At 41.9% G+C, this 22,493-nt stretch overlaps 1 protein-coding gene across 11 annotated transcripts in view; it reads left to right on the top strand.

The window, feature by feature from the left end:
- The window catches only part of LOC119178495 (uncharacterized), a 331,606-nt gene that overhangs the window by 242,935 nt on the left and 66,178 nt on the right, over window positions 1–22,493 (top strand). For 6 of the 11 annotated variants that reach the window (XM_075888522.1, XM_075888511.1, XM_075888524.1 and 3 more), the window contains 9 exons: window positions 2,767–2,892; window positions 12,513–12,682; window positions 13,119–13,283; window positions 14,044–14,223; window positions 14,925–15,137; window positions 17,502–17,552; window positions 20,342–20,574; window positions 21,198–21,317; window positions 22,159–22,344. In XM_075888522.1, coding sequence (XP_075744637.1) covers window positions 2,767–2,892; window positions 12,513–12,682; window positions 13,119–13,283; window positions 14,044–14,223; window positions 14,925–15,137; window positions 17,502–17,552; window positions 20,342–20,574; window positions 21,198–21,317; window positions 22,159–22,344 — 1,444 coding nt within the window. The remainder of the gene's footprint in view (window positions 1–2,766; window positions 2,893–12,512; window positions 12,683–13,118; window positions 13,284–14,043; window positions 14,224–14,924; window positions 15,138–17,501; window positions 17,553–20,341; window positions 20,575–21,197; window positions 21,318–22,158; window positions 22,345–22,493) is intronic. The other 5 variants (XM_075888502.1, XM_037429703.2, XM_075888515.1 and 2 more) reach the window with 3 other exon arrangements.

The raw sequence follows: 22,493 nt of genomic DNA, 5'->3' as shown, positions 1-22,493 counted from the left end.
ACCATTCCTACATTCATCAGAGAGCTTTAGTTTCACATGCACATCAAACCCTTTAACACGAAATCACGAAATAGCTGACCTTATATATGATTTTAGGCAATGCCATGAAGAGTTTTGCAAGTTGTCTATGTATATTAGCATTTTATTTTAGTGTTTGTGGACCTTGCATGGCTTTTGCAACTGCAGCGTCAGCATGATGATGCCATCTTCAATTCGAGTTTCGCCTTTTTACTTGCTTGTTATGGCAAGAGCAGTATGTAAATGTTACCTATTGCTCAGAGTTGTCTTTCATTGAAGATGTATTACAATTTAACCTCATCATAACGAATACTAATATAGTGAAGTGTAGGTTGTGTCAAACTAAATGCACGCTTTGGCTGGCCACGCTTAGTGGCCAACCAAAGAAATTTATAATTTCTATAACAAAACCGAAAATGCATATGCCGCAATATCAGCTGTATCGAGCAAATGTTTGGTTTGGGTGGGGCTTAAAACTCAAAGGGTAGCATTAAAGGAATAATACGTTTACAGTCAATCCCGGATATATCGAACTCGAAGGGGATCGTGAAATAGTTCGATATATTGAGAATTCTAAATATAAAATATATATATTTAAGGCCTAAATTGAAGAACTTCAGGCCTCAGAAATCGTTACAAAAGCTAACGTAACGATTCGCACAAAAACAAGATGCGAGCTGCAGGTTACCACACTTTATTCAGTCCGTAAACTTGTCTTACTTCTTGCACGCCATCAAGTTCCAGTCATCCTCAATATCATTGATACTTTTCAAGTAAACGAGCTTAGCTCCTTCGGTCACAACGTTGATTGATGCAGAACGTCGATGCAAGCTCTGTAGCGCGGCAAAAGCTTGGTTAGCAGCGGGAGCAAAGGCGTAGGCGCATTCATAACCACACGGCTACACTTCCGCGGCACTGGCCGCGGCAGCCAAAATTTCAGCATCGATGCAGTCAGAAACGTCGTAATCTGTACCGATGAAGTCGCTACTGTTTAAGATGGTGCCTGAAAACGCTAATAAGTTGCATAATTCACCGAGCCATCGCGCGCCGTTGTCAGCGATCATGAGGCACCCGAAGTCATCACCTCTCCCGCAAGGAACGTTTACGACAGTGTTTTACTTGACGTCGCTCCGAGCGCCAGTCATAATTTTTATCTCTGCGTGTGGGTCAACATTCAGTTCAACTCCCGAATGAAGATTTTTCAGGAACGAGGCGAGAAGGCCACAAGGCGCAAAAAACGCAACCCCGAGTTTGTAGGAGTTCTCGTCTACATTTTGGTGATATCAATGTCACTGTGGCTTTGTAGCTGGCAGTGGCTGCTTTTAGCAACTTTGATGCAAAACGATAAAGAAAGCGTAGCCTCCGAGATATGCGTTCTGAAGCCGAAAACACTAAAAAAATACGTCACAAAATTGCACATCTCGAAGGCCATGCTTTTCAGGCTCGCATGCCATTGTGCGCTAACAAACAAGGAAGGGAATGTGAACCACATGCGAACATTGCGCTGAGATTACCGAGTCACTTCGCATTCTCTTTCAGTGCCCCCGGCAATCAGTCTTTTGGAAAACACTATGCCCATGCGCTAAGACCTGCAGATCACGTATCAAATGGACGGATGTAGTCTCAAGTGCCGTGCAGCGAACTAGATCAGCGCGATGAAATGACATAGTTTTTTCATCGATTGCGCGCGAAAAAAGATTGGAACTTGTTAGAACATGGCCAAAAACTGATGAATATTTGCTAGAAAAAATGGACTTTCTGGGCTTCGGCGCGACGCAGCATTCGATATAGTGGATGTCTTGCTGTGATATACCGGTGCACCGGTTCCATAGTTTTACATGGGAAATTTAAGGGGATTTTTCAGCTGTTCGATATAGCCAATAATTCTATATATCTGAGTTTGATATATTCGCGATCGACTGTATAAAAACAAATCACCACCTCTTCTTTCTCTCTTTTCGTGTGGCCACACTATGAAAAAGTTTATTTTAAATTTTGCTTGCATCCCCCTTGAAATAAATAGAAACGCAGAGCTGTTTTGTCGAACAAACTTTGTTCTGTTGCAATTTCACCTTCTCATGGTTCATTCTGGTATGTTTTAAATGGCACGAGAAGACCGCCATGAATGGCCTCGCTTGTGATGGACTTGAAGCTTGTATAATAACTTGTTCTTTATTTAGGATTCTCGTTCAAGCCTGATTTTCAATTTGTTAGTGCCAATTTGTATTTATTCGGCTGTAGCAAATGTCAGATATAACAAACTAATTTAATGGTCCTAATGGTACTTCACTATGATGAGGTTTAACTGCATTAGCCCTATTTCACAGTCATTTTTGTGATCACCTGTGCCTTTTGACAGCATCTGGCCTAACAACAGGCTTCGTCTTTACCCCAAAGTGCTTTGATTTAGTATACCCTATGGCATTATGACAATTGGCGTCGCACATTCTTTAGCCGTGCAGGATGCTGAGCTCTCATTGAGTGTGCGCCCACGGTTCGATACGAATGCACATGACGTGGCCGTCAGCCAATTCGCGGTGAAAATGCGTAGGCAACCGCAACGCTCTACTAAAACTTGTCTATTTTGCCAGTTTTTTTTCTGTTTGCATATATGTGTACGCACACACCCTCCCTGATTTTTCTTCCTTGCCTGTGTGTACTTTTTATTTTCCTCCCTACCTTGCACCACTGCACCACGCCTTCCTGTGTGCCATCCTTTTACCCCCACGACCTTCGACTCCCGCAAAGCCCTTGTCGGCCATTTTCGGAAGAGAAGGCCGGCCAGCTCTACACATGCAGTGGTGGTGTCTTCTGTTCTAGGGAGTGGCTCGCAGGCTCAGGGCTGACAGCCAATGAGATTCAGTCTTGGCAGCTGTAAGTGCATCGCTCTAAATTGAAAACTCACTGGGGGTTACGTGCATTACATACCTTTATTTTTTTTTCTTCAATTTTCGGTTTTGCTCTTCTGGGCCCACCCCCGTGCTGCTTCCCCTCTTTGCTCCCCGTTCCCAGACCCTACCTTTGACTCGCCAGATTCTGCTTGTCTAGGGGCGTCATTGGAGGGAAGGCTTGCTGCAATATTGAGCGCACACTCATTCTCTCCAGTGCACTTTGGACAGTCATCGTGTTACATGTTTGATAGGATATTTCCGCTAAGTTACTGAACACTTAAGCGACCCTAGCTCAGAATTTGTGTTGAGGCAGGCCTTTCTATTCAGTCTGCTTTGTAATTACGTAGCTGAAAATGAAGTTACTCCTGGTGTATTTAGTTTACAGAGCGTTATGTAGAATATTTGCTTATTAGTGCAGTACTCATAATGTTGTTAGTGTGGCTTTCCACTTTTACAAATAAAGTGCCGCATTAACACTGATGAAATTTATACGGTGTTATCATTGCTGAAAATAAATAGCCTATTTCCAACACCTGCAATATGTAAAGGCCCAAAAATTTTGTTTGGTATCGCTACTCAAAAGATGCATTTGCATTAAGAATTTTATAGCTCGTCATGGCAAAAGTGTGCATAATGGAGGTAGCTTGCGCCGCAGTGCTTGAGATATTTTGCACTCTAAGGCTATGCTATTGCTGTATAGGTTATATATTTTATAACCCAGCACTGTGTTTGCTAATTTGAGTTGTGCAATACTATAGTTACTCACCTATCTACAACTGAAGCTTTGAGGATAAGGTGGAAATCGGAAGACTGCCCTCTTTAAGAAATGTTTCTACAAGTTCATCATGGAAGCTTTGCTATTTTTTTCTATCCTAACAAAAATGTTCTAGGATAGAGATCATGTTAGCATGAATAGCTAGTTATGTACTAGTAAAATAAATTGATATTTTGTTATACCTTAAAAGAGAAATATTTGTATATATTTATGCACAACGCTTAACAGACTACCTCACTTTTAACATTTTTAGAAGTGAGACACTCCAACACTTTTGTACATAATTTTGTCTACATAAGCATTCCAAGTAATGGCTGTTAATTTAGAATAGGCCATGGAACCTGAAAATTTTAGTTTTTATAGCTGTAAGAGTTCACTAACAATTTGGAATTAATACCAGCCATAAGTTTTTGTTTCGTCATTGTAAGTGCACTGGAGGAGAAATTAAATATGTGGTTGTGGCCACCATGTTCAAAATAATAAAATTAAGTTATCTAGCATCGAATAGTTATAGGAAGCAGCCTTAAGGTGTGCTGTTGAGTGCATTCATAGAATCTTTTTTATTATTATTATTAGTTTCATAGTTTGTGTTCATCTGTAATGCCCTATTTCTGGTGGTTGCTTTGTGGGACTTCTCTCTTCACCTTTCTTTCTTTCTTTCTATGCTGCTGCTTTATTTTGCCTGATCTTTTTTTTTAAAGGGGTTTACTTGCATGCTGCTAGATTCAAGATTATTTTTTGTTTTATCTGTGTTAATGTGCGGATTTCTTTGCATTTGCGCAGTGAATCTACCTACTTCCTCGTAGCGCTTAGGTTTGTTTGCTTTATTAACCTGCATGATGTGCTACACCTTGGGATTTTTTTTTTTGTTCTTAGTCCTTGTTTCCAACAGATTACAAGTCTTTAGTGCTCGGTTGCTCTTTATTTACTCCCATTTGTTTATTTCTACACGCAGAAATCCCATCACTGTGTCTCAGCAAGAGTCAGACGAGTATATTGATAGAACTGTTGTGATAATATGCACAGGAGAGCTACATGTACAGCCAGATCCATGCTCTGTGTAGAGAGCACGAGCAGTTGGTTCTTGCTTTGCGCGGCGACACCTTGCAGCAGTTCCGGGCTCTGACGTGGTCAGCGAGATTATTGTGCCACACATGCTCCCGACATGCCACCACGTCATAGCCCGAAACTGCCGCAAAGTGTTGCCCCGCAGAACAAAAATCGGCAGCTTGCACACTGTACGCAGACATAATCGTAGCTGTGCACAGCATTGCAGCAGCATAGAACCAAAAACGTGCGAAGATTTGCTATTAAGTTTATCAGCCATATGTGAAAGAGCTGACGAAGTATTCGTATGCATTGGTTATTTCACAACAAGTTTCGGTGATCAATTCTATAACAAGCAAAACATAATCTGAAAGGTGTCAGTATGTTTTGTTTTATTTTATTTATACGTGCTCTTGGAGAGACTGATACATTCGGTCAGGTGCAATACGACAGCGAAAATTAATTTTCAAAAAATGAGCTGGAAAGTGGCAACTTTATGGAAAACCAGTTAGCAATCCATAAGCATTTTCATAAGTAAAAATGACACAAATACAGAAATTGGAGGTGTTAAACTACTTAGGTCCTGTCATATGGGCATTGTGTATGTTAAATGCTGCAAGTTTGGAAACAATAAAAATGAACAGTAGCTGTATAATGTGGGAACTTTAATGACTCATTATCACAGCAGAGACGGAAGGCGTTATGCATTAAAAACATGCACATATAAAATATCTAAAATATTGTTTAGCGTTATCAAGTGAGGTTTACTTAGGAGCATTTTTCTAGCTTGACATTTATTGGTTTTTCTCATTTTTTTACAGCATTTACAGTGTACATTTCAAAACACCTTGTGTACTTTCTACAAAGATTCCTCTTAATAAATAATGCTCTCTCCTTTTTTGAAACCTTGTTATTCTTTTCTCTAGTTTTTTTTTTTCTCCTAGTTGTGGTTCAAGCCTTCTTTCTTCTTGATTAGGCATCTCATACTAACAAGCATTTTTAGTCACACACTATCATTTGTGTTGCTTTCACTGCAAATGCAGGGTCGTGCATATCTCTGGTGTTGCACTTGACTATTGCGTACAGACAGAGTGCAAGCTGCATTGAGACAGCAAGTTGTGTTTCTCAATCCTGTCTTAATCAAAAGTGGATTACTTTTTGTTAGTTGTGTGCACTGTAGCTTTATAGCGCTCGATTACAGTGCCATCTTAACCTAATCTAAAACACTTTCATAACCTAGTGATACAATTATCAGGCAGACTTTTGGTAGGTATTTACTCATATTAGTAGTATGCCACGCAGAATTCGTGATAGTAGTGTGTCTGTTGTCAAGGGCACGAAGCTTGTGTTGAGTATCCTCAGTAGCTCTGACATGAGAAGGGAAGGATTGCGACAGGGACGGATCCAGCCACTCATTTGGGGGAAGGGGGGGGGGGGGGGTGGGGGGATCGCCTGAAGTAACACCAAAGATGGGGGCGTAGTCATGACTTCTCTGTGTTTACTAGTAGAAAAACCGCTTCATAACATAAACACTGTGAATGTGAGCTCACAGAAGTTTCATTCATTTGTCCTAATTGGTGATAGGAGGTAGACTACAAGCAATGAAGTGATGGCGAGGGTGCTGACACAGACTTGTTTTAGGAGGTTAGGGGGCGATCACCCCTACCTTCCTCTCTCTCTATGGATGTGCCACTGGAGACCTGTGGAAAAATTTTTGAAGTATTTGCCAATGGACAACACTCATGCTATACGTAGACTAGTTTCTAAGAGCACAAGGACATTGATAACCAATTAATGAATAATGGGGACATTTATCAACCAATATCAGGATTTGGATATGTGTGGGGACCATAGTTCAACAAACTCACTCATAAGTCCGGGTGAGTAATATTTTGATGAGTAGGAGTGAGTCCAGTCAAAGAAATTTTCGTGACTGTGTGCCCCAGTGAGTTCAGCTCAGGAAAATTTACGTAAGTCTGAATTCGATTTAGTCCAAAGTGCAAGGTACTATAACTCATGAGTGAGTTCCATGTTTTTTGTTTTTTTTTCAGTCATCTTGTCCCTTTCTAAAGCTGTTATCAGCAGTCTGAAGTATGGAAGATATACATACCTACTTTGGGAAGATCCAAGATCGAAGTTATCAGAAGAATAAGAATGGAACGAAGCACATTCAAAAGACATTCACAGACCACGAATGATAGTTTACCCATATCCCTCAACAAGTGCAAGTCACCGGTACTTACGTACAGTGTAGAAAGAAAGAAACTTGGAGGCTTAGGAAAAGGGTTCAACTTAAACTGAACATAACACAGTGAGCCGGGGAAAGGAAAATGGTAGGTTTAACCCTAAAGTCAAGAAAAGAATAGAGTGGATCAGTAAAAAAAACACGTGTTAAGAACATTTTAGTCGAAATCAAGTGTAACTAATGGGCAGGGCATGTAGCGCATAGGCAAGGTAACCGCTGATCACTAAGAGTAACGGACTGGATTCCAAGAGAAGTCAAGTGTGTGAGGAGAGGCGGAAAGTTAGGTAGATAAAGATAATCATGAATTTTGCAGGGATAGCGTGGCTGCAGCTAGCACAGGACTGAGCTCATTGGGGAAACACTGGATTGGTGTCTGTCCTCTTGATGATGATGATTATTATGACGCGAAATTGCGGATAAAAGACCAAAGCTTTTGCTTTTTATAAAGGGATTGAGAATCACGAGATCTGCACTTTATGCATACGCGGTCGGGATTTCGGGTGGAGCAAAGAGGCGAGCATGGCACTGGTATTGCTGTAAGGGAACGGCGAGCACATTGAGCCTGTGGGTCACCAAGAACAGTTCTTTACTTGTCCACTGCCTCTTCATTGCTTTGTGCTGCTCTGTGGTCTTGAAAGTTTGCTGTGCTGCAGTGCTTCCGTCTTTCCATTTCCACGTGAGCAGCTCGTTCCGAAAGCAGCCACATTGCTTTCACCCGATCTTTCCTTGCGTTTGTGATAACGTTGGCTCCTTCCTTGACATTGCACTGCTCTGCTGTGTAGCTTTCTTTCAGTAGGATTTTGTTGGGAGAAGAAAGAAAGAAAAAACATTGTGAGGTTGGTCTGGCTGGTGCGTGTGCTCAGTCACATCGATCAATAAAACAAGTGTTTATGCATTGTGCGTACTTTGTCCCTGTTACACTGTAACCTTCAAAGTGCATGCTGTTTCTGAGCCTGGTGACCCTACCACCTATAAGGGTACTTTTCTATATTATACTGGTGTATCATGCCTTAGAACTGACGAAAAAAAAATCAATTCCTGAAAGATTAAAAAAAAAACTATGCTTTTGTGCCGTCTGTCATCCCTAGCCTTGATCTAAGCTATTCTATTTTCTAGCCAGGGAAGGGTTTCACAAGCACTTTCATTAAAGAAAAGCATATCTGTATTAGTTCAGCTTACTATATTCTTTCATTCTATTGATCTCACATGCTTTAGCCACTGGGGATTTATGCATGTCACAGCTCTTGGCACTCTTAGTGGTTGAGAAATTTCGGTGGGATGTGTGTTTTAGCTTTGAGCTCGTTTTGCTAAGTTCGTTCTATGCAAATGGTGTTCTTCTTTTCATCAGTGCAGCTGAGCCTAAAATGGCTGTTCCTTTTTTTTTTATTTGCTAATAAAAAGTTTACCTCACTTCCTATTCATTTCCTTGCTTTTCTTACTAATTTGTCCCCATTGCGCCATCAGAAATAGAGCCCACTTCATAATTTGAAACATGGGTTGAGCTACTGTTCGCATCATGCCAGACCTCGTGGCAAGAGTTTAGCAAGAAATACTTTATTTTCCAAAATGGATCCTTGATTCATCATGACTTCCATGCTCTCTGATTTGCTCACTCTAAGGGGATTCTGCACAAATCTTCTCAGTTGTAATTTATTTGCTTTGAAAGAAAGTCCCGGCCTTCAAGAGTGCAGACAAATTACTGCTAAACTTGAGTGCACTTTGAAAAAATTGATTACAACATGTCTTTATACAAGCTAGTATCGGTTCTAGTGTATTCTGACGTCAGGACGCAGTATAAGCTACTGGTGATGTGGTTGCACAAGATACTTACGTTTGCATGGCCACTCTGTTTGTGGAGTGCTGTATGTATGGCAAGCAAGTGTGCACTCAACGAAAAACAGTATTTTGTCTAACAACTCTTAAACGACAGTAACAAATCAAGCAGGGTGCAATATTCTGAAATTGCCAGCCCCATGAACCATTTTGCATTAGACCCCACTGCAAGCTCACCCGATTACAACTCGCCCAACAACAGAAGGTGCAAGCATCAGAAACATCAGCTGTGTACTGTCGTTTACATATGACGCTAGAGCGCAAGCTCGACTCCGTTCACTCACCTCATGGGTCTGCTGTACTGCAGTGACTGCACTACAGGAGCAAACTATCAAGAAAGCGTCGCGTGAGCAGCCATTTTATGTTCTTGCACCTTACATCATCACAGCCAGTCATACTGCTGCATTGTAGCTTGACATAACGTTGGTGTCAGCATCACTAAAAACGCCACGTGAAAATTTACTTCAAATGCTAAAGTATCTTATGTGCACTTTCCAAGCTTCACACTTGTTCAGAGTCATCTTTATATGCAGGAGGCTTGTGCGACAGAGTAAACTCGGCTTTGAAAATGAGTGTCAGTACCTGTTTAATTTGATGATATCAGGGATCAGTAGAGGTTTTCAGGCAGGCAGTACTTTTCTCAATCAGCTACTGCATAAAGGAAAAGGCAATGCTTCCTGGTTTTGCTGCAGTAGCTTCAACCTGTATTTCAAGTTGTAAGGTTTTTTCGCTGAATGCTATTATCATGACCATGGTACAGTCGTTCCATGGCATTGTTTTGGTGTTGTGCAATTCATAGTAGTGTTCCTAATTTATCTTGCTCTTTTTTTGTCTCTTACTTTCTTTCACTTTTTACCAACATTAGTTATAGTTTCATTAAAGCTTCTTTCTTGGTATTATGTCTATATCTTTGCTTTTATTTCTAGCAGCACCGCCCTCATGTTCCGTGAAGTGTATACAATGTAGCAAAGAATTATTTTATTATCAACCAAGTTGCAAAGCACAACGTAAAAATGGATTAACGAACTTTCATATCGGTTTATATATGCTGTCGGGGTGACACATAAAGCTTCAATTATAGTGGGCATGTCACTGTAAATGTTGCTGGAAGAGACGAGGGAACCTAAACTGCCTTGTCGGGGAAGCACGACAGATGCGGGAGTGGTCTAGGCATCTTTAACCGTAGACATGTGTTTCGTGTGCTGGGCAGAAAAAAAATTGGGGAGTGTGTGACAAGGAACCGAGAAATGCGCCGAGACATGAAAGATCGCACATGCTAAACAAGCCTGCCCTAAAGGTAAAGGCATAGGCAGCTGATCAGTTCATTGATTCACTGTGGAGATGCTATGCATGGCAGATCAACTTTACACCGTGAGACCGATTTGGTATCTGACACTATCGGACATTTGGGGTGCGGGCACGCTTGGAACTTGCTAGAGAGGGGCTAAACATTAGGTCACATCAGACATTTGGGGTGCGGGCACGCTTGGAACTTGCTAGAGAGGGGCTAAACATTAGGTACTTGGACTCGCTAGAAGCAAAACAGACAGAATGGCGAGTGATGAACATTCGTTTTGTTTGTGAGGTTGCATTGTAGTTAAAAGATAAATTTCAACTTGGCAGTAGCTCTTTTGAAACATTGCTCTGTTTTGTTGTTTTTTTCGTTGTAGCATTTGAATTGTAAAGATGCACCATCTTTACTGTAAAGATGCACCATCTTTACGATTCGGCTCTCCATCGCAATCATTTGAGGACAATACAGCTATTATATTTCCGTCACTTTTTTCTTTCATGTTACTATAAATCTTCTGTCCTCTGCTCGTTCCTGCCCAAATAAGGGTTGTTTGTTTCATGAGTAAAAAATAGTACACTGGGAAGTGAAAGCATGTCTTGGCGAGCGCATTCAGAGCCATTTAAATATGTCACCAAAATAACCCACGTCTTCCAACGGTTGCAGAGGCTTGTTGACACGCTTTTGGTCATTGTTTTTGGGTGTGTGTATTTTTTATCAGAAGTATGGGTATATTGGTTAAATATATTAATTTCCTGCCAGTTTCATGAGCTTGCCCTGCCGCGGTGGTCTAGTGGCTAAGATACTCGGCTGCTGACTCGCAGGTCGCGGGTCCGAATCCTGGCTGCGGTGGCTGCATTTCCAATGGAGGCGGAAATGTTGTAGGCCCGTGTGCTCAGATTTAGGTGCGCGTTAAAGAACCCCAGGTGGTCGAAATTTTTGGAGCCTTCCAATACAGCATCTCTTATAATCATATGGTGGTTTTGGGACATTAAACTTCACATATCGATCAATCAGTTTCATGAGCTTTTATTGCAGATTGTCCCACCAGAGACGCTTTTGTAGCGTATTCATTGATTTTTCTTGTGAGTACTTTAGCACACATCTTTAAAAGTAAAAGTACCTTCTTCTCAGTATCGGATATATCGGATATTTGAAAATTGTCCAGAGGATGTAGTTTTCTGAAAAACTGAGCAATTGCGCAGAAAGTTTCTAACACTATACATGTCTTTTCCATATAGTTTGAACCTGAAGTTCTGAAAAACTGAGCAAGCTATGATTAATAAAAAGCAAGACTATTTGGAAGATCTTTTTTTCACAGCCCCTGACAATAGAAGAAAATGTTTTTATTTTTTTGTGAGATAAATGTAAGAATTCATTTTTTTTAAGAAGGGATATGCCACTACTAAATGAAATTATACTGTAAAATTTCATGGTCATACTGCTTCTTGTGTCTAGAAAGGCACATTTTATTTTGCATTCTACTCTAAAACAAGTAAGAAAAAGCTATGAGATAAAAATTAGGCATAACGAAGGCCCAGAACTTTTTTGTTGAATGCACAAGATTTCTTAAATACAGAACGGTTCTTAAGATATAAAACTGAAACCAAGACAACTTGCTTAACTTACCGTACCTCCTTAATTTCTCTGAACATGCGCAGTTCTGCACGGCATGCGATTCAGTACACTCCTCATAAGGCTCAATACATGCACTTTAGAAATCTGTTTCTAATTCTCAGTTTGTGGCTTTCTCACCGCGTGTGTCTCATCCAGCAACATTTAACAGCAGTGTCCTCATAGTCTGCAGAAACTTGCATAGAGCCCCGTCCAGTACATCGTGTCTTGGAGTTTTCTATGAATACCCTAGAATGAACTGCGGTGCTAGTGTCTATGGGTGTTGCAACACACGGTGCTTCAGTAAGCGTAGAAATAATGGGTAGTACATGGATTTGCCAAATCTTCGTACTTTCGGCTCCTTTTGTCTTCACGTGGCTCGGAGCTGCTTTATTATAAAACGACAAACAGCAAATGTTAGGCGTTGGTAGTTGCACTTCACCACCTTTTTGGCTCATCAATTCAAATCCGGTCACGAAGTTCAAAACGGTCGTTATTTTTTATTCGAAACAAAACCAAAACACTGCAGTAAACAAAGTCACAAAGTGTGCCCGCAAGCATAGAGACTAGGCAAATCCATGTACTGCCCTATCATTCCCATGGTCGTTTAGTGATCGCAATGCCAGAGTCACTTCTTGTTAATTTTAGGAAACTCTATGCATTGTGATCGTCATAGGTCTCATAAGATTGGGCATTACATGAAATCATTGAGAGTTTGGGCCCTGGTCTCATCAACAGTCTCGTCTCCACGACCTGTGCCCCGCTTCCCGGGCTCCTCTTTCCTCATTTGCATTTCAGGCACACAGCACAGACAAATACGCGTTTGTTGAATGTGCTGTCTGATCTCGTAAAGACCTACGTGGATACCGAGCAGGAGATCCAGGATGCTCTCGGTCAGCTGGGGCTGTCACGCGTCGATTCACCGGCCTCCAACACGGCTGCTGACGAAGACTACTCTAGCCTTGGGGGTTAGTGTGCTGTTCTTTAATCCTAATCTTTTTTTTTATTTTATTGCTTTTTTTTTCAAATCCCACTTAAACTGAGATATACCATTTGGTCATACTTTCTGGGTGCAGGGATACAGGCCTTTTAATGTGGTTTACAGAAATTACAAAGTGTGGTGTTACAGGTAGCCATTTCTGCTTTGATTAAGGTACTTTCTTACTTGTTGGACATCAAGTTTGCCAAATTTGTTCATTAAACATTCAACAGTAGTTATTTTTATTTGTCCTTTTTTTTTAATCCTCCGAAATATCCTCACATAAATATTCGATCCTGCTGTTTCCAGGGTCTGCCAATACACAACTGATGAGAAATTAGTTGAATACAATAAAGAAAAATCTACATTGAATATTAGTTGCAGTGTCGATTTTTTTTTTCGTAAGGGTTGTTGTGCTCTTGCAGGTATGAGCTGCCAAACCCAAGGCTCAAAGGAAGACTTTGCTGATGGCTTCCTCTCTGAGCTCTGCGAGGATGGACCTGACCTAACACCGCGAACGTGGGATATGTTTGCCTCAGCCATTGGAATGCAGGACACCTCGGAGATGGAGGGCGAGGATGTTGTCCTTGGTGAGCTATTTCGGGGAACAGCTGTGGCTTGTTGTTGGGGAGGCATATCTCACACTAGTGGTCCTTGGCTTTGCTGAATGCTGCCGCATGCACCACATTAGATTGGCAGCTGGGGGTGAGATGTAGGTTCTAAGAAACGTGTGAACTACCACTCATTGTTGTGTACATTTTGTTAAAGAAAGTGGGCTGGTGCAAGACATTATCTAGTACTGCATATTGGGCTAGTTGGTGCGTTATAATATCGTATAGCCAGAGCGCCGCTCAGTTTGAGCATGAAGAAAAGATGGAACAGCACTCATCTTGTCTGTGTTTCTCCTCTCCACTGATTCATCTTTTCTTTGTGCTCTAACTGAGCTGCACTATAGCTAGACAATATTATCTAGGGACTGCTTTCTTTGTACACAGAAATACCTAGCGAAGGCACATTGCACATTCCGTGAACTCTGGTGTGAGCACAGGAGGATGTAAGTGTGAAAAAGCCATCTGTCTTGTACTGTTTTGTAAAGAAGGGCTCAACTGCATGAGTATGCCTAACAATATCCCTTCTTTTCTTTACTCCCAACTTTACCCACTTTCTGGGTACACTTTGCTGTCTACCATTTGTAGCATGACGCAGGTTATATTGACATGCGACTGTTATATTTTACTCACACACCAAGAGATGTCACTCAGCTGGCGAAACAAGACTAAGAATTGGGACCCAAACCACAACGGATGGTGTAGAACAGGCATCACCTTTGACCCCCGATCTGCTTTGCAGGGGCAAGTCGCCGACTGCGCACGGCTGTAGACCGGGTGCTGCGACTGCTAGCAGAGGTCTCGGAGCACCGCGGGGAAGACTTCCGAAGCCTGGTGCAACGTAACCGAGATTTGTGCCAGGAGTTGCGCCAGGAAAGCCAGCTGCACAACCAGCTGGCACTGGACCTCCTCCACGCTCAAGGTAGAGGTCGTCACAAGATTTGGACGCACAGGCCACATTGTGCGTGGTCTTCAATGCATGCTGCACATGTCTCAGACAGCTGTCTGTGCAAAATAGCTAGCTGCCAGTGCTATATAGTTGAACTCCTTTATAACAGACACACTCCAGAGTGCAGCTTTTGGCCCTTGAATGAGATATCTTTTGTGAGCAGCTTGTGCCACATTCTCATTTTTTAAGCAACTGCTGCTTCCGTCAAGGCACACTGAGGTCTCTTTTACAAGGTTATTCGTTACATATAGAGGGGTTCAAATGCATATTCTGCTTAGTTGTAATGACCATCGCAGTCTTCTTCATCTGAGAAAGAGATACACATATCCAGGCTAGGTGCACCATTTGCAAATTTATAATTGGTTGTTCAATGCCCTGCCAGAGATTGTGGCATGATTTATCATCATCTTTTTCGCTAATAGAATGGTGCAAAACTGGTATTAAACTCTTTGTTTATATTTCAACACTCACCTTGTCCACTGCTTGCAGTGTATCTTTTGGAACCTCATAGTCGTGTAGTCATTGCAATGCTGTTCGGAGCGTAGAGCTATGGAATCCTTTCTCTCTTTTAACTTTGGAGTTCTCCACCGATACACTGGACTTTGCTGCAAAGGGTGGAGCATGCTTTCTTCTTTGGGGGCTCATATTTGCTTGCGTTTCGTTCCTTTGCCTAGAGCGAGGGCGTGCCCTGGAGCACGAGAAGCAGCACCTCGAGGACATGGTGTCTCAGCTAGAAGAGCAACAAACAGAGCTGCAGCGTGAGGTGCGGAGCCTGCGGGCGCGAGCTCAGCGCCTTGAGGACGCTCGGGAATCACTCGGGGAACAGCGCCAGCTGCTAGAGGAGCAACGCCGCATGCTGCGCGAGGGGCTGCACGAGCCTCAGATCAGTGAGTGCTTCTCTGGACACCTTTTTGATCACCTTTAGCTGTGGAGTTACCAAAGTACAAATCGCGCAGTAAGATCAGACAGGAGCGCCGACTCTGCTCGTATATAATGGTACACATTCTACAATGCCATATCTTGCTTCACAGTGTGTTCACCAGATGGTGCTACGAATGAAGAAAATCTGTGGAGGAGAGGCATTGTTCCTTGAGCAGAGCCATGAAATGGGGGGGTCTCTCTCTCATACCTAGTCCTGCTTTGCTGCTTCCCCATTTGCTTGCCCACTCTTTCTGTCATCTGCTCTGTACACACCGCTGGCCTCCACCAGTCAGTGCAGGCACTCATTAGAGTAGGTTGCTTAATGATTGCCACGCGTCTTTACAGATGGCACTGTGCATTGTAAGTAGTCAGATGAGAGTGTAAGGAAAGGATAAAGGATGAGCAAAAGCATAAAAAGGAGCAGAGGGTGAGAGCAAAAGAATGAGTAAGACAACCCGCATCTATTTAGTTTGTTTGAGTTAAATGCATTGCGCAGCGGTTGAATTGGCACTCCCGTCTTATCTTACTCCGTGGTACAACTTTATATACAACTTATTATGCATAAGTGTTTTCAAGTGGGCATTCATCGACTTCCTCAGTGACCTTTGTGTAGTTCACTTAGCCCTTGCCTTTTGTCAGCAAGTTGGTCCGGAAAAAGATGCATCTGTGTGCAGTGTGCGAGCACATAGCCACAAAAAAAGTAGCTAGATTCACATTTAATTGCATCAGTTAGTACTTTCATTGCTATATCTTTTGGATTCTCCTTCCCACTTCTTGCTTTTCCTTTCCCAATTGCGTTTTAGAAGAGAATCCTTAAACAATTTAGATGTGGAAAGCACTAAGAAAAAAGCAGCAAATGGAAGGAAAGAAGAACTCTACAAGAACACACCTTCACCTTTAAAAACACTTTGTTTGTTAGTCTTCATAACTTTTCTCGCTTTCCCCATCTAGATGAGTTATTTACTCATGCAGAAAACCATCCTCCTTATACATTTCATTGTGAGCAAGGAAATATCACTTGAAATTCAGCAAGCATCAGCCACCATTATTCTCCTTTCATGATGATAAACAGTCACTGCTTTATTATACTGTGTTGTAGCATATAACAGAACAGTAGGAGACTTTGCTGTGACAAGCAAAAGTTATAGAAGTTTGCAACAATGCCTGGTTTTGTCAACTGCTTACTCTTAAGCCATTTTTTTTAATAATTATAATTTCAATAAAGACACATTTCATGAACACTCATTCTTAAAGCTTTTCCTGACAGTATTTTAACTATATGAACCTCGATTCATATTTCAAATTACTTATTTTAGTTCACAACAGTAATTTTGAGCACCTCTCTTGTGATTCACAGCTGACCTCTATTCTTATATTTAAAAAAATTTGATTCTTTCTGAATACATAAAACACCCTAATCAAACTTTGCTCTTGCTAGTGCATAGTTTTCTCTTTTTCTGTAATAAGTACAGCAGACTCTCAGTAAACATAAATCTGTTTAATGAAACTGCTGCCTAATCAGCACAACTGATTCAGCACGATTGGTTTTTCGCTTGGATTCTCCACCTTTGCTCATCTTTCAGTAAACGGAACTCCTGTTAAATGGGACACATTTTTCTGGTCCATCGAGGTTTCAGTTGATGAGTCTACTACATAGATAAAATATACAAGCGATAGCAAGTTTTCTAACTGGGTTCATGAACAGCAAAGATATTCTATTCTGTCACATACCTTAAAGATTCATTGAGTATAAAGCCGAGGTACACTATACTGTAGCACTTTGATTGGTTCAAAACATCGCTGCTATCAGTTGTCTGTAGTTACCTAGGTTGACACGGGCGTTGCCCAGCCTTACGCTTTACTTTCCTCGGCTGTTAACTGCCTGCATCATGCACATATATTCAAACACACTGGGTACAGCCAGCTGGTTTCAGAGCAAAGCTCTCAGAAATGGAGATCCGGGCAATCCTCATGTTGGAAATTTTCGCTGTAGCATTCCAAAGCACCTACTGCAAGAAAACTTCATCAAGTTGGAGAACACTGTTTTAACACATCTTTTTTGATGTGTTGAAGCTCTGTAAATGGAAGCCCCAGGCCAGGGCACACTTATGCAAATTTCATGAGTAGGCAAATTGTGGCAGTTTCAGTCTGGCCCGCCGTAACCGCAGCAAGGCCTTCGGCTGCTGCTGGCAGCCCTTGTAAGTTTCTAGCACTACAGATTATTGGTGTACTTTATGCTATCTTCTATTCTTTTGTTTTCTGAAACCTTGTTCTGCTTTTTTCTTCCTTTTCTCTCTCGCTCTTTGATTCTTTCTGCAACCCTCTTTAAGCACCATGCCCAACTTCCACATCTGAGCAAGCACCGACTGAAGCGCCTGAAGGTTGGTGTGGATTGGCTGCACTTTCTGTCTGTTTTGTGGTCTTTATTTCTTAACAAAATTGTGAGGTGCATGGTTTGTTTTGCATTTGAGTGCATTTGTTTGCCATCTTTGAATGTTCACGGTTTTATCTTGTTTGTTGAAAAATTATTCATAGCATAGAGTCAAAATCTAAAGTTCAGCGGGCAGTCAGGATGAAACATGACAAAAGAAACAAAGTACACCAACCGAATAAAAGTTAGACGAAAGACCTTTCACTTGTCTTCTAATCTGTGCGTTGTCCACAATAAGGTCAATCAAGTGTATGCTTTCTGGTAGTTGACCGCATTGGGAACAAGGTTTCTATCTGGAGATGAAACGTCTTTCTTTTAGAGTTGTATTTGGTCAGTATACTTTGTTTCTTTCGTTATAGCATGGAGTCACAGCGTCGCATACTAACCATGCATGGTGTGATGGCCCTGTTTTGTGCTTAGCGCAACTACTGAAGAGTGTTTGCCTGTGCATGGAATAGTGATTTTCAGGTTGCATGCATTAAAAAAATAGGGCCTTGTGCAAACATTGTACTTGTGTGGGTTCCCGCACATCTCTATTTTGCATGCAGAGATTAGCGTTTTATACTTGGGTTTGAGATGCAATTTCTAAGTTTAACATAGCAACGACAAAGCATTTGCTCTTCATGCATGGTTTGGCAAATGCCATTTATGGTATTTTGGTGTTTTTCCTTGTTTATCGGACAGTGTAAACGAACTTTTTTTGTCCATTTTATCGACAAAGCAAATCCGAGATTGAAGGGTTTTTTTGTTAGGTGGGGCAGACCTGATGTACGTTAGACATTAGTGAACGATGTACCAAAAGAAAAATTCTTGAATTCTCTATTCTATGTCAAGGAAACTTAAGCTTTTTATTTCAGACAAACAGAGGCTTCCTCTATTCGTGAGATCTCATTAACGAAGAATTTTATATGCCGAACAGTCATACTTTAGTGACCACTGTTTGTCTTTGCACATTGTGTGTGTGTGTGTGTGTGTGTGTGTGTGTGTGTGTGTGTGTGTGTGTGTGTGTGTGTGTGTGTGTGTGTGTGTGTGTGTGTGTGTGTGTGTGTGTGTGTGTGTGTGTGTGTGTGTGTGTGTGTGTGTGTGTGTGGGGTGTGTGTGTGTGTGTGTGTGTGTGTGTGTGTGTGTGTGTGTGTGTGTGTGTGTGTGTGTGTGTGTGTGTGTGTGTGTGTGAGAGAGAGAGAGAGAGAGCCTTATTAATACATGCCTAACAAATGCTTGGCATAACTAGAAGACGGGTAAACCATCATTTTGAAGCTTCACTTAAAGAGTGTTAGTCGTACGACCAGCGTATCGACTTGTACAGCTTTAGTGCAGTTATTGTGATACAGTGAATCGCACTGTGCACTCATCAATAAGCAAGCTAAGTTAATTAATAGATGTTCCATGAAAAATATTAGGAAATATGGGATTTTTTAAATATTGGCCCAACTTTGAGGTTCTCTAAGGTAGTATTACAGCTAGAGAGCGTCTGACCTCATGAGTGATGTCAGGTGTTTCCTACATGCGACGTCTAGGTTTTGCCCTTGGAACGTGCAGATTGGTTGACTTGTGGTAAACATCAGTCAAATCAGTAATGAAGAAAGGAAAAATAGGTGTTCTGTCCTGTCATTCGAGTCTGTTTTGTCATCTTGGCCACTTTTCTTTTTATTTTCAACTCAGCTGAAGCTTGTACTTGCTGTTGCAACGCTTAATGTTTGGCATGTATGTCATGGTCATCCTTGAAAACCTGCACTGCAGGCAACTGAGAGAGAAAAAGAAAACTATGCTTGCCTTATTATTGTGTTTCTCTCAGTTGTTGGGTTCTTACATCATTCAGTCTGCAGTGCACGCTTGGTATACCATCTTGGAATACTAGTGCTGAGCAAACAAGATAAGAGCACGAGAAGAGCCGTGTAGTTGGCATAGCAGCAGGGTCTGCATGTTTACTTATACAGTTGTGTCCTTGTCTTGTTAGGGCTGTGCTATATTTGGGGCCAACTTTTCGTGGCTTTGCAGCCATAGCTACAAAGGCAGAGCAGGTGTATAATAGTGCTGCTCAGTATTGCTTCAAATTTAAATTTTGTTTCTTGAATATGAATTTAGGGATGCACTCTCATAATAATGCTGAATATTGTAACATGCATTTCACATGGAAATATTTTATGCAAGACTTTACTGTAAATTTGTGCTATGTATATATGCCATGTTATCAATAACATGCATGTTGCCCGCAGCTTCCGCAAGATGGCAGTACTTAATGGCTTTGATTAGTAAAAGGCTTGTCAATGTGAAGTTCTATGCATTTGCAGACACTGGACACATTACATGCACAGTGCATCGTAATTAAGAGTATCTTGCTAATCACAATTAGTGAAAATGAAAAAACAAGCAGTTGTATATCAGATCTAAAGTTTAGTGCTTTCCTGAAGATGTTTGTCACGACCATAATATGAGTCTTTGAAATCAACCCTGCAGTTATACTATAACATCTGAAAGTGAAAGAGGGGCCCCTCCACCTGTGTAGACTGCTTTCGTATAGTGATGTCTGTGCAGTACCTCTGCCTCCTGTAGCTTCGCATGCATGGCATTGAAATGTTGTCCGTAAGTGTAGCACCTTTACGCCGCCTTCAGCACTAATTTTCAGCAATTAGCCACATAGTACTATGTCTCCACTCGATGCCAATGCCTCCTGCTCCTTCCTCACCCTTCGTGCTTGCTTTCCTTTGCACTCGCGCCTACATGCATGTCGGTGAGTAGGGCTGCTGGAAGAGCACGAGAGGCTAAGCGAGGAGAAGCGGCGCCTGCAGCGCAGTCAGGACCAGGAGCGAGACGTCCTTGCAGCTCGCCTCGCAGAACTGGAAGCAGCCCTCGAGGAAGCCTCGACACAGCGTGAGGAGCTTCTGGAGACTCGGCGCCTCGAGGTGGCAGACCTGCAGGCGCAGATCGACGCCATGGACAAGCAGCTGCTGTCACACAAAAAGTTCATTGAGGTACATTACAAGGCGTTTCGTAGCCATTTATTTACATTGTAGATTTGGCATCGGAGGGGGAAGAGTAGGGGGGGTCACAACCCTATTTGAATTCAATTCATACTTACACTCGTACTTTAAAAATGTAGCTTAACCCATTTTTTCTATACTTGAATACTTGCTCTTTACGTGTTTTTTTTTTATATTGGGCCATGAATGTACATTTGCTGCATCCTTAGCTGGACATAACTTTTACTTCACCGTGATATGCCAAGGTTATGCAGACTGAACTCATGCAGTCATTATTAACATAATTGTGTAGTATACTCACAGAAGCACAGTGGAGGTTTGTTTCAGATATTTGTTTTATGCTTTGTGGCAGAGCTCGTAAAGACTACTGAGGCCACAGCATGCACTAGCAGCGTCAGCTATGTGAGAATCAATTATTATGGTTTTCTAAGCCATCGTCATCTCGTATTACTTAGCTTGATTACAGATTCTAAGAATGGTATGGGAAAATATTTTGCTTATTTCTCTTGGCGCATGTTACACCAGCGCATGTGTTATTTCAACATCTGCCGTGCTTTGTTACTGTCATGCAACTTACAGATGGTAAGTCTGATTTTTTTGTGCCTCACGTGTAGGAGCAGACACACGAGCGGGAACAGGAGCGAGAGGACTTTGCCCAAGAACTGGCCAAGATGCAGGAAGCCCTCAAAGACAAAGAGAAGATTCAGAACTGCGAGCAACGCCTCTCAAAGGAGGTAGGAAGCTACAATAACTCTAAGGGCCATTACCACAGCTAATGATTAGCGTGGGGACTCTAAAAAAACATCATTGTTTCATGCAGTAAAGCTTGAAATTCGTAACCGTATAAACCTTTACACCAGTCTCTACAGACTGGAAGGATAGGGGTAAGTTCTTGCGTCCACTACTTTGCCTCAGCCTAGCATGTGTGAGGATGTCTTGCCACTTTTGGCACATTTCTTGTTTCTATATTGCCACCACATCATCATTGTATTATCGCTTTCAACCAAGCAATGAATGCGCTTTGCTGTATACTTCTCCTTTTTCTTGATGCTGCCCCCTTACGCTTCCTCGCAGCGTGCTCCTTGTCACAGTTGTTCATACTGCTATCCATCTACAGCACGTACAATTTTTGAATGCTGCAAAGAAAGCTTTGGTTTATTAGCAGCTTACTTACCAAACATTGAGATAACCAACTTGTGGAATAACCTGGTCAAACCATCCATTCAGTAACAGTGCTAGAAACAATAGACAGAACAAGGTGTAAAAAAAAATGTACTAGTACACGCTTACAACTTACATTCCTAAATCACTGGCCTGGTGTGGCCTCTCATTTCGATTGGGCCATCTGCTTCGTGTTTCTAGCATTGTTGCTGCATTAAAGATGAACAACACACTAGTTGATGCTTCCACTTTAGCATCTAGTCCAACCACTGGCGCTGACATCAAAACCAGATGAACTGCATAACGGAAGCCTTGGTTCTGCAATAAAGTCTCTCATACATACCAGGGAGAGCATGTGAGCAACCTTCTGGGATAGCTCAGGGGCTGTGACCATTGTGCTCATCTCTTTACCAGATTGAGTCCCTGGAACAACAACTGCGGATGCGAGTAGAGGATCACGGACTGGTGCAGCGAAAGCGTGACCAGCTGGAGGCCGAAGTTCGCTCTCGAGACGACAAGATACATGACCTTCGGGACATCATTCGTGACCTTGAAGCCGACCTGTCTAACAAGTCGCACACTGTCCACGAACTCACACTGGTATGTGTAGATACCGTGTGACTGCAGCTATAAAACACACTCGAGGGTTGTGACAGTCTTTAAGGATTCATACAAGGGCTCGTTGTAATTTGATAAATGAGGTAATAGCATGATGTACGGCATTTGTAGGCAACTATAGATGCTACAAA

This window comes from Rhipicephalus microplus, chromosome 1, assembly GCF_043290135.1.
Source record: "Rhipicephalus microplus isolate Deutch F79 chromosome 1, USDA_Rmic, whole genome shotgun sequence".
Taxonomy (NCBI): domain Eukaryota; kingdom Metazoa; phylum Arthropoda; class Arachnida; order Ixodida; family Ixodidae; genus Rhipicephalus; species Rhipicephalus microplus.
This window is presented reverse-complemented; position numbering and strand designations above follow the sequence as displayed.